General features: G+C 40.7%; 1 protein-coding gene across 1 annotated transcript in view; it reads left to right on the top strand.

Annotated features, from left to right (window-relative positions):
* LRRC8D (leucine rich repeat containing 8 VRAC subunit D) overlaps positions 1-3,559 on the top strand; it is a 58,036-nt gene extending 54,477 nt beyond the window's left edge. The window contains exon 2 of the mRNA XM_015824627.2: positions 651-3,559. Within this exon, the coding sequence (XP_015680113.1) occupies positions 653-3,229 (2,577 nt within the window). The 5' untranslated portion in view covers positions 651-652 and the 3' untranslated portion in view covers positions 3,230-3,559. The remainder of the gene's footprint in view (positions 1-650) is intronic.
* Positions 3,560-12,963: the final 9,404 nt, after the last annotated feature.

Here is a 12,963-nt window from a genome sequence, read left to right as displayed (position 1 = left end):
GGATTTACATCTGCTAATTATTTAATAGCATTGAAGCATTGCCTGTCCATTACATTAGATTGATTTTTCCTTACCATAAGAAATGTTCAGTGTTTTGGAAATGAGAATATAGCAATATATCCATGTTGGAATAAATAAGTATATATGAAGTTGGAAAAATAAAACCACATATGTACTGCTTACTATCCCTTTTATATGGACTTCTGCTCTGATGTAATAATACTATTAATGGCTACAATTTATAACATAGACTATTATTAGGTAACCCGCCCATTACTATTAGATTGATTCTCATTGAAGGTCATTTACTCTGTATTATTTTCTTTCATGTCTGTCCTAAAATGTTAAATTAAGATAATATCATCAAAACATCTACTAAAATGTTAAAATACATTTAAGGAACATGTTTTAGTGTCACAGTCTTACTTTCTTACCAATACAGCTTGAGAGACCTTTATATTTATGTTATATTTAATAGTGGCTATTGCCCACCATGTATATTTTAATTGTGGCTATCGTCCACCATTTATCAGAGATAAAATTGAAATTAAAACAAGTAGAAAAAAAAATAGAAATTACAAATAAAGAAAAGCATAAATTATTACTGTGCCTCTCAGCAGCAAATAATAGGAACTTTTGTTTTGTTACAGGAATGTTTACCCTTGCAGAAGTTGCATCTCTGAATGACATACAGCCAACGTACCGAATTCTGAAACCATGGTGGGATGTATTTATGGATTATCTGGCAGTTGTAATGCTCATGGTTGCTATATTTGCTGGAACCATGCAGTTGACCAAAGATCAGGTGGTTTGTTTGCCTGTGTTACAGTCTGCTGTAAGTGCAAAAATGCAACCCAGCCCCTTGGGAAGTGCCAAAGCTGCCAATATGCCAGAATTCGAAACACCAGCTATTCAAGACAAAGACAAACAGGCAACCATGACTGTATCTCTTGACACCACACCTGTCACTACGCCTGATGTACGTAGAACTGCCTATCCACCATTACACTCAACTGCTGCAAGCCAGGAAGTAAAGAAGGAGCAAAAAGATTTTCTGGGCCGTAAGACTAACTTGGATTATCAGCAATATGTTTTCATTAACCAGATGTGTTATCATGTGGCTCTTCCTTGGTATTCGAAATACTTTCCCTACTTAGCTCTTATACACACAATTATTTTAATGGTCAGTAGCAATTTTTGGTTTAAATACCCAAAAACCTGCTCGAAAATTGAGCATTTTGTCTCTATTTTAGGAAAATGCTTTGAATCCCCTTGGACTACAAAAGCATTGTCTGAAACGGCGTGTGAAGACTCTGAGGAGAACAAACAGAGACTAACTGGGGCCCAGTCCCTGCCAAAGCACGTATCAACTAGTAGCGATGAAGGAAGCCCAAATGCCAGTACCCCCATGATCAACAAGACTGGTTTCAAGTTTTCAGCAGAAAAGCCAGTTATCGAAGTCCCAGGTATGACCATTTTGGACAAAAAAGATGGAGAGCAAGCCAAAGCACTCTTTGAAAAAGTACGAAAATTCCGGGCTCACGTGGAGGACAGTGATTTGATTTATAAGCTCTATGTTGTTCAGACTGTCATCAAAACTGTAAAGTTCATATTTATTCTCTGCTACACGGCCAATTTTGTCAATGAAATCAGTTTTGAGCATATCTGCATGCCCAAAGTGGAACATCTGACTGGCTACCAAGAATTTGAATGCACACACAATATGGCTTACATGTTAAAAAAGTTGCTTATCAGTTATATTTCTCTCATCTGTGTCTATGGTTTTGTCTGTCTGTACACTCTCTTCTGGTTGTTTCGGTTACCCCTGAAGGAGTACTCTTTTGAAAAAGTTAGAGAAGAGAGCAGTTTCAGCGATATTCCAGATGTTAAGAACGATTTTGCTTTTCTCTTACACATGGTTGACCAGTATGATCAGCTTTACTCCAAGAGGTTTGGTGTATTCCTGTCAGAGGTCAGTGAAAACAAACTGAGGGAAATAAGTTTGAACCACGAATGGACTTTCGAAAAATTGAGGCAACACGTTTCCCGCAATGCTCAGGATAAGCAAGAATTACACCTTTTCATGCTATCGGGAGTCCCAGATGCGGTTTTTGATCTGACAGATTTAGATGTGTTAAAACTCGAGCTGATTCCTGAAGCAAAAATCCCCGCTAAAATATCCCAGATGACTAACCTCCAAGAGCTACATCTCTATCATTGCCCTGCAAAGGTGGAGCAGACAGCCTTCAGTTTTCTTCGTGACCACCTGAGATGCTTGCATGTGAAATTTACTGATGTTGCAGAGATACCAGCTTGGGTCTACTTGCTTAAAAATCTCCGAGAGTTGTATTTAGTAGGCAACTTGAATTCTGAAAACAATAAAATGATAGGACTTGAATCACTTAGAGAGCTAAGGCACCTTAAGATTCTCTACGTGAAAAGCAATTTGACCAAAATTCCATCTAATATCACAGATGTAGCACCACATCTCACCAAGCTGGTAATTCATAACGATGGTACCAAGCTTTTTGTACTGAATAGCCTTAAGAAAATGATGAATGTAGCAGAATTAGAGCTGCAGAACTGTGAATTGGAACGTATTCCCCATGCCATTTTTAGTCTCACTAACTTGCAGGAACTAGATCTAAAGTCGAATAACATACGCACAATTGAAGAAGTCATTAGCTTCCAACATTTAAAAAGACTAACTTGTCTGAAATTGTGGCACAACAAAATAGTCAACATTCCTTCTTCCATTACTCACGTTAAAAACTTGGAGTCACTTTATCTCTCCAACAATAAACTCGAATCCTTACCTGTTGCAGTATTCAGTTTACAGAAACTCAGATGCTTAGATGTAAGCTACAACTCCATTGCGGTGATTCCTGTGGAAATAGGGTTGCTTCAAAATCTCCAGCACTTGCTTCTCACAGGAAATAAAGTGGATATTTTGCCAAAACAGCTGTTTAAGTGCTCCAAGTTGAGAACTTTGAGTTTGGGACAAAATTGCATCACCTCAATTCCAGACAAAATTGGTCAGCTGTTGCAACTAACTAACTTGGAGCTGAAGGGGAACTGTTTAGACCGTCTACCAGCCACTTTGGGTCAGTGTCGGCTTCTCAGGAAAAGTGGACTAATTGTAGAAGATCATCTTTTTGATACGTTGCCCTCAGAAGTTAAAGAAGCGTTGAATCAAGATACAAGCATTCCCTTTGCTAATGGGATTTAAACAAAGCTCGAACCTGGTGACCAATATAGATCATAATTAAAGAGCACACTAATAAAATGTTGTGTTGAGAATTTTGGAACTCTTTCTTTTTATAAGAAAGGACTGTTAAGGCTGGCAGATGTCCTTTGGTGTTTGTAGTATTTTTAAACATCACTTCCAGAATTTTTGGAGAGCGAAGAAGAAGGGGTGGGTAATCCTTAAAAACAATCTTGATTTTTGTTTCCCTTATAAGATGTTTGTAACATGGATGCTGCCGCTTTTGAATGTTTACAAATTGCTTGCCTGCTTAATGTACATGATTAAATTGGTGACCTTTTCTTACTATAAATAATTTTAAATGGCTCTGTTCATTTTAGCATTGTGTTAGAAGCTATATTTTCTTTACTTTATAAAATTGGAATGATATTCAAGGAACTATTATTGCTATTGATCAACAAGAAAAACCTATAGATGATTCAATAATAAGTAATCCAATATAGTTTTCATCTGCCCTGCAATATCTAAATAGAAATGTGTTTTTTTTATAAACCTAATTGCAGTATAGTTGAGAAGCTCATCATGAGCTGCTATTTGGATGTTGAAATCCTTTACATCTTCAATCAGGATAGAGCTGGAAGGGACCTTGGAGGTCTTCTAGTCCAACCGTCTGCTCAAGCAGGAGGCCCTATACCATTTCAGATGGGTGGTTGTCCAGTTTTTTCTTAAAAACCTCCAGTAACGAAGCACCTACACTTTCTGAAGGCAAGCTGTTCCACTGGTTAATTGTCCTCACTGTTAAGAAGTTTTTTCTTAATTCCAAATTGCTTCTTGTTTCCATCCATTGTTTCTTGTCTTACCTTCTGGTGCTTTGGAAAATAAGTTGACCCCCTCTTCTTTGTGGCAGCCCTTCAAATACAGGAATACTGCTATCGTCTCACCCCTAGTTCTTCTTTTCTCTAGACTGGCCATACTCAGTTCCTGCAACCGTTCTTCATATGTTTTTGTCGCCAGGCCCTTAATCAACTTAGTTGCTCCTCTTTGCATTTTTTCCAAAGTCGCAGCATCTTTTTTGTATTGTGGTGACCAAAACTGGAGGCAGTATTTCAGGTATTCCATACTAAGGCTTTATAAAGTGGTACTAATACTTCATGTGCTTTTAATTCTATGCCTCTGTTTATACAACCAAGGATTGTATTAGCTTTTGGGGCTGCTGCCGTACACAACTGGCTCACGTTTAGGTGATCGTCCACTAAGATTCCAAGGTCCCTCTCACAGTTACTGTTTTTGAGCCAGGTTTTGCCTAATCTGTACTTGTACCTTTGGTTTTTCCTGCTTAGGTGTAAAATGAACATATTTGCTCTGGGGCAATACCCATATAATTCAGGCAGGCTTCTGAATAGAAACACATAGCATTCGACCGCAAATTTTAGCTGAATTTGGGGCAAAGGTTCTATTTGCTAGTTGTGTTTGAAATTTAAGGTTTATTCATGGAATAATAAAAGAAATTATTTTTATTTACCATCCTTCACTTTGAAATAATACTAAAATGTCTTAATCTTTCTATGCTAAATGCTTCTTAGGATATTTAAAATAGATGATTCCTATATTATGGCTATCATTACACATCATGAAAAGTTGTTTTTTTTTAAACTGACACTTGGCTTTTGTTCTGAATCAGGAAATAGAAATGACTTGTGAAAAAAATTTAAAATCTAGAAAATCTGTAAAAAGCAGCGAAACGATTTTCCATTAGTGTATAAAATGTTACATCCCATAATGGTTAAGGTAGACCGGCAAGGCCTGACTAGGCCAATGGCACATAAAGTTGTTACACTCTGCAGTGCGAGCAGCTTGTGGCAGAATTTTTTGCTTTATCAAACGACACAGAATGTACATCATCCACAAGCACGCTTCGGGTATCTTTGCCCACATGGATTTCCTCAAAGCAGGTAGTTGTGCATTAGTAGCCTTGTTTTCTCCCTCTTTAACTCACCAGGTAGAAGTCAGTATGAATGAACTCAACATTCTGCCCAACACGTGGAGAAAGCATTTTCAGTCAGCAGAATACAGTTTCCATAGCACTTTAGATATAAAAGCCTCTTTGGCACAAGTATCAAGGACAAAGAAGCCACAGAGGTTCCTGGTTAAATGAGTTTATTTTCGATTATACTCCCTAAAATAGAGGTGTCCAACTTTGGCAACTTTAAAGACCGGTGGACTTCCACTGCCCTGCCATAAAACAAATATACATGCAGCATAAATACTGCTGTTCTCCAGCACTGGAGATGGAGGATCCACCAATGGGTAGTAGACTGTATTCCTGCCCAATCAGATCAAGTCAGCCAAAGTTGCCACGCCCGTCCTGGACCATAGATCCCAGTCTTGACTTGATCTTGGGAGAAAGCGAATCAAAAGGCATCGACTTTCCTGAAGTGGGAATTCAAGTCTAGTTGAGGAAGAAAATCCCTTTATCAGAATAGAAGGAATCATCTGGGAAAAGACATGCTATTAAAAAATGAGTGATGCCACAGTACATGTCTGATGGGTCACAAGCTGTCATTTCAATGCATAGAGCTGTGAAAGCAGGCACTGCATTTTCATTGGCCGTCAGAACCACCTTTGCACATCTGGACCACAGTGACCCATCACAAAAGGGGGGAAGCCACATCAGTTAAAGAGCAGCTCTCTGATCAGCAGCAGCCGAATCGGATGCGGCATTAGAGCTCAGACTGGTGCTTCCGTACTTGGCTTGTTTACTATTTTAGTTGTTACCTTATGTAAACTGGTCAGTTACCATAAATAAATAAATAAAATAAAAGTCTTATCACGTGGCCATTTAATTATTATTTGCAGCTGCCAATTTCTTTTGCTTTGCCCTGCTCTGTTGCTATTTAAAATCAAGGGCCCAGCAAGAGGCAATATCACGCCATTTGCTAAAAGTCACTCTGGGGCGTGGGGGGAAAAATGCTTCAGTAGGAGGATCGGAGGAAGAAATGTGCTGTATAGAACAAGTAAAATCCAGTCCCCATTTCACAGATGGAAATGCTGGAGCCGTGACCAAAGGATTCTTTGCCATAAAAACACTGCAGTTTTTGCATAAATCGATCCCAGATTCACACCCTGAATATGAATCGCTTCCAGAAAATAGAGAGCAGCAAGCCAGGGCAGGGCTGCTTCTGAGTCTTTTGCTGTGTTATTCTGGCCTCACGCTACACTCACCCAAAATCCATGAAGAAATGACATTACGGCTGTGAAAAGTCCTTTGCGCAATCAACGATGACTTGCACACAATGGCCAGCCCCTCATCAGTATTTTTCCACGACCTCAGAGTATGCAGTCACTTCAAAGGGTTTGTAAAGAAATATCTGTAAAACTGAGCAGCATTCCTTGAAGAGAAATGAAGGTGGAAGTGCCACCTAATTCCACAGGACTCTTAAAGACTGTTTATTCTAATTATACATGTCATTTGAGCAGAGCCTAATCTAGGAGCAGGCCACTGTTTAGACCTCTTTGATAATCCTTCACCAATTAGCTGTACCTGCCAGTTAAACATTGATTGGCCCATTCTGAGGTCTCAAAATGCTTCCCTGAAAAGAAACAAAACGGATAGAGGCTTGATGTTACTTATAGGAGAGCTCCGCCCTCCCAATCAAATATCTGCACGATGACCTATTTTTGAGGAGAAGGTATATAGTGAGCACTCGGTACTTTTAAGCTAGCTTTGTCTTATTGCTGCTTGTTCCAGAAAAAAAGAACAACTCTCCCTGCAAAATAACAAAATTATTATTTGAAATTATTATACGAAACTCTTACCTCTGTTGTCTTTACATCAGGCAAAACAAATGTACACGGTAGCGAAAGGAAACCTACACGTAATAAAAAGTATCCTTAAAAATTTAAAATTTCTCATACCTGTGGCATTTAAAACAGAATTCCCAACTTCTTTATATGATTAGTTAATGTATCTATTCCTCCAAAGAACAAGAGGGAATGTCTATAGCTTCCACACTGTTCAATTTGATTTACACCAGCCATTATGACACACAGAGCCAATTTGATATAGTGCAGGGGTAGGCAACCTTGGCCCTTTTATGATTTGTGGACTTCAACTCCCAGAATTCCTGAGCCAGCATGGCTGGCTCTGGAATTCTGGGAGTTGAAGTCCACAAGTCTTATAAAAGAGCCAAGGTTGCCTACCCCTGGTATAGTGGTTAACACTAGAAACTGTGAGACTGTAAATGTTAGCCCCATCTTAGATACTAAGCCAGCTTAATGAACCAGTCTCTTTCTCTCAGCCCTAGGAAGGATGCAATGGCAAGCCACTTCCAAAGATGTTGTCAAGAAAATGTATGAACTGCTCCATATTTGCTAGGAGTCAATACTGATTCAAAGGCACCAAACCAACCAAAGCCAACTATGGTATAAGCCAGGGGTCTTCAAACTTGGCCCTTTTATGACTTGTGGACCTCAACTCCCAGAATTCGTCAGCCAGTGTGCCTGGCTGAGGAATTCTGGGAGTTGAAGTCCACAAGTCATAAAAGGGCCAAGTTTGAAGACCCCTGGTATAAGCTAAACCAAGAGAGCTTTGGTTCCAAACTCAATCAGTGAAGACTTGAATTCAATCTTCTGTCAACCCTGAACTGTCTTCTGTTGCTAAAATACTTTGCAGTGTGGTTATTGTTATGAGTAATTCTCTTTTTTGTGAGAGGTGAGAAAACTCCCTAATTTCAATTTTCATTAGCCCTAGCTAGTTAAAGCTGGGATGTTGTTAATTTAATAGGATATGGAGAATCACACATTCTCTACTTCTGATGCTTGAGGTCAGTGCTTGTATTCATTTGTTTTATCCCTCCTTTATTATTTTGACAAATGACTCAAGGCGGTGAAAGTATCCAACACACCTTCCTATTTCCCCCACAACAACAACCCTGTGAAGTGAGTTGGGCTGAGAGAGTGTGACTGGCCCAAAGTCACCCAGTTGGCTTTCATGGCTAAGGTGGACTTGAACTCATGGCCTCCCGCTTTCTAGCCGGATGCCTTAACCACTAGACCAGACCAGGGGTAGGCAACCTTGGCTCTTTTATGACTCGTGGACTTCAACTCCCAGAATTCCTGAGCCAGCTGGCTGGCTCAGGAATTCTGGGAGTTGAAGTCCACGAGTCATAAAAGAGCCAAGGTTGCCTACCCCTGCATTAGACCAAACTAGCTCTTGAATGAAATCTGACATTTAGAGAATTCCAATTAATAACACAGACAAAAAAAATGGATAGTGGACATATGGCAGTATCTGGAGATAGTAGAAGAGAAGAGAAAGAATTGGAGGAAAAATCACAAATGACAATGACCTGCAGATAGATGTAGAGTGATGGTGACAAAAGAAAGCAAAGATTGTACCAATAGTAATAAAACATCTTGGGTGCAATTTCAAAACAACTGGACACCATTTGACCACCATCAACCTTGACAAAATCACCCTCAATCAACAGCAAAAGGCAGCTTTATTTGGAACAGATGACACCTTTAACACCATCAAACATCTGCCTATCTCAGGATGTTGGGAAGGACTCGACAGATGGACAAAAATGCCAAATCCAGCCTAAACCTCAGGCTAACTGCAACGGGCCATAATGGTACAGAAATGTGCAGTACTTTTTGACTGATAGCCCTAAAGATGTCTTCTTGGAAGCCTCCTGGAAAAGTTGCGGTCAAAATGGTGTAGTCCAGTGGTGGCGAACCTATGGCACACGTGCCAGAGGCGGCACTCAGAGCCCTCTCTGTGGGCACGCGTGCCGTGCTCCGGAGATGGTGAGGGACTGGCCCCCGTCACCCTGGCCCCGCCCACTCAGTCTGCCACGACCACTGCGGCCCCGCCCACCTGGCACCCAGTGATAAATAAGTGGGGTTTGGGTTGCAATTTGGGCACTGGGTCTCTAAAAGGTTCGCCATCACTGGTGTAGTCTAAAAGTCACCAATCTTTGGGTCTAACTTGGCCGCTGTTGATTGTTGTAATGTGAGAGATGGTAACATGATTCACATTTGAATTCTACTTTTTGTCCAGGAGCTCAAAGCTTTCTCAGCCTCATTTTTCTGAAGTCATCTAATTAGCTTTGGGTTTGTTGTTCGTTCGATTCCGGTCTTAAGATTGGAAGTGTGGGCCGACCGAATTACAGCTTTGTTCTATCGGATTATTCGGAAGGTCAACCGACCAAGACGGAGGACAAATTATTTATTTACTCAACCACCGTCAGCCTGACGACGTGATAACGACACCCATCTCCATGTACTTAAATTATACCAAACTAAGTTTTACAAAACGGTGATATCTAAGCACAGGCCGAGTCACCCTGTTTCTCCATATATCACAATACTTTCTTCTCTGATCAGCTGCAATTCTCCAGAGCTTCAGACAAAGAAAGGCTTTGCAATCACTTGCAACCTAATCCTTTAAACTGAACTGATGCCAAGGATTGCGCTAGGATGCATTTCTATTTTGCAAACCATATGCTCCAACACTGAACTACAGCCTATCCTCTTTAAGCCTTTCTGTGGTATTATCTGTCTCTAATCCAGCTATCATGCAATCAAAACCAATTATTAAATGCATAGTCCACCAGCCTTAACGTCCCCTCCCCCCCCCAAAGGAAAGAATTAATCTTATTTATCTTGCTTCTAATGTAGAGTTAGAAGCTTAAGCGTGACATGCAGCCCCTGGATTTAATTTCAAAACCATTTGCAAAATTTTAAGCAATTTACTCCTTAGCTAGAAGCCGGCTGAGGAGGAAGAGGGAAGCAGGTCAGTCAAGGAGAGGAGGAATGGGCCCATCCCACTTGGTTGCTTGGCTTTACCCAGATCAAGCAGATTATTCCTGAGGATATCAACAGAAAAAGCAAGTGCCCGGCCCTGTTATAATGTTCAGTTGTGTCCGACTCTCGGTGATTCTATGGACCAGGTCTCTCTCCACATCTTCTGATCTTGCACTACTGGTTTGAGTTTTTTCATGCTCTGGCTGGTGTCAGCTTTGATGGTGTCCACTGGCAGCCTAGTTTCCTTTTACCGCTAACTCTTCCAAACATAATTGCTGTCTCCAGTAAATTCCCCTGCATGGCATGGCCAAAATAAGCGAGACATAGTTTTGTGATTTGCTTTCAGTGATGTCTGGCATTAGGCGATTTAGTACTTGCTTGTTGGTCATCTGTGCTGTACAAGGAATATGCCGGATCCTTCTTCAGCACCACAGCTCAAAGGAGTCAATTTTCATTCTGTCTCATTTTTTTACGGTCCAACTTTCACGTCTGTCTGTCTGTCTGTCTGTCTGTCTGTCTGTCTGTCTATCTATCTATCTATCTATCTATCTATCTATCTATCTATCTATCTATCTATCTATCTATCTATCTATCTATCTATCTATCTATCTATCATCTTATATGCTGCCCATTTCACCAAACAATGTTCTCCTAACCTTTGGATAAAATCTGAGTTGAGGCCTCAAAGCCAGCTGCAGTCCTCTAGGGACTTCTCAGAACTGTGGTCGAATTGTTAATTTTAATGCAGTGTAGGAGGAAAAGGTAATAGTTACACGACCGGAGAACAATATTTTAATACGAAAAAGGGATGAAATCAATTTTAAGTTTTGGCTTCCCATCCTACTTCCTCACCATTATATTTTTGGAGGGGCGGGATGGGGGGGAGTGAACAGGTGCCTGGCAATACCTTCAAGAACCGAGATTGTGCAGGGAAAAAAAAATGCATACCCGGTGCTAGTCAAAATTATAAAATAAAGTTATATAATAAAAAAATATATGGCGGCCTGCTAATTTGAGTGACAAAAAAAGCCAGGGTCTGTTGCAGCAATTTGTTTCTCTTTGGATAATCTGCCTAATTGGAAGTTTTAGCACGACTTAATTCGAAAAGGGCAACTAATTGCTAAGCTGTTCTGTGGGGTACAATTACCATCAGCTGCAGAAAGGTAGAGCTTAGACACTAATGAGTTCTGTTTGCCGGCCTTGCAGAATCCAGAGGCTGTCCTTGGAAAGTGGGGAGCATGTCAATTCACCCCAAGCTAATCTTTTACAAAATTGGGGGTTGAGATACTACTAGGTTTCTCTAGGCCAGTCTTTCCTAACCTGGGGATTGCACTTCCCAGAATTCCCAACTAGATGATAAAATAAATGGTTTTGGCCTGGATCAAAAAATAAAGTATGAAGAAATGCAGTACAGGTGGCCCTCGACTTAACAACCGTTCGTTTAGTGACTATTTGAAGTTACAACCACACTGAAAAAAGTGACTTCAGACCGTTTTTCACACTTACGACCGTTGCAGCATCCCCTCTGGTCATGTGATCCAAATTCAGCCGCTTGTCAACTGATTCATATTTATGACGGTTGCAATGACCCAGGGTCATGTGATCCCATTTTTACGACCTACTGATAAGCAAAGTCAACAGGAAAGCCAGATTCACTTAACAACCGTTTTACTAAATTAAAGAACTACAGTGATTTCCTTAACAACTGTGGCAAGGAAAGTTGTTAACAAATGTCTCTCATAGAATCAAGGTCACACGAAGTACTAGTACCACTTTACAAAGCTCTAGTGAGACTACACCTGGAATACTGCGGCCAGTTTTGGTCACCATATCACAAAAAAGATGTTGAGAGTTTGGAAAAAATTCAGAGAAAAGCAACTAAGATGATCAAAGGCTTGGAGGCTAAAACATACGAAGAACAGCTGTGGGTTTGGCTAAATCTAGAGAAAAGTAGAAATAGGGAAGACATGATAGTAGTATTCCAGTATCTGAGGGGCTGCCACAAGGCAGAAGGGGCCAGGTTATTCACCAGAGCACCAGAGGGAAGGACGAGAAACAATGGTTGGAAACTGATGAAAGAGAGAAGCAACCTGGAATTAAGGAGAAACTTCCTGACAGTGAGGACAATCAACCAGTGGAACAGCTTACCCCCAGAAATCATGGGCACTCCATCACTGGAGATTTTTAAGAAGAGACTAGACAATCATCTGTCTGAGATGGTGGTAGGTTCTCCTGCTTGAGCAGGGGGATGGACTAGAAGACCTTCCAGGGTCCCTTCCAGCTCTATTCTATTTATCTGAGAGAAGTTTTGGGCTCGATTGTGATCATAAGTAGAGGACTACTTATATTCAGTCAGATAGTGGAATGGTTATTTTGTTCAAAACAATTCTGTTGTTTGGAGCAGAGCATCCTTAGCATCCAGGTGTCTCAGTTTCCATCAATCCCAGTTGGCTTTGCCAATGGTCAGACTTTTCCATATTCTATATGTCAGCCAGTTTCAACTGCAGCAGCTACCATTGGATTCTTCACAGAATAACCTCTGTTTCAACTAGCTCAGGGGTAGTCAACCTTGGCTCTTTTATGACTCTCAGCTGGCTCAGGAATTCTGGGAATTGAAGTCCACGGGTCATAAAAGAGCCAAGGTTGACTATACCCCTGAACTAGCTGTAGGAAAGGGACAAGTGAAGAGCTCCAGAAGCTGGGCTGGAACCATAATTTCACTCCTCCTTTCTTACCTTCTCCTCTTTTCTTTGTATTTTGGCAGAAATTACAAGCAGGAAAGCAATGTATAAAAGGAGTGGCCTGAGCTTTTTCTGAGCTGCTGTCCTCCAAATCAGAATTCCCAGCCTTTTAACTAACCGTCTAATTCAGGTGGAAACTTGTCCGGCTGTACAGAATTGGGAGGTGTCCTCCAATCCTTGCATCCAGCAATTATTAGCTGTATCCCAGTT

This window comes from Protobothrops mucrosquamatus, unplaced genomic scaffold, assembly GCF_001527695.2.
Source record: "Protobothrops mucrosquamatus isolate PMUCROS unplaced genomic scaffold, P.Mucros_1.0 scaffold2298, whole genome shotgun sequence".
NCBI classification, from domain to species: domain Eukaryota; kingdom Metazoa; phylum Chordata; class Lepidosauria; order Squamata; family Viperidae; genus Protobothrops; species Protobothrops mucrosquamatus.
This window is presented reverse-complemented; position numbering and strand designations above follow the sequence as displayed.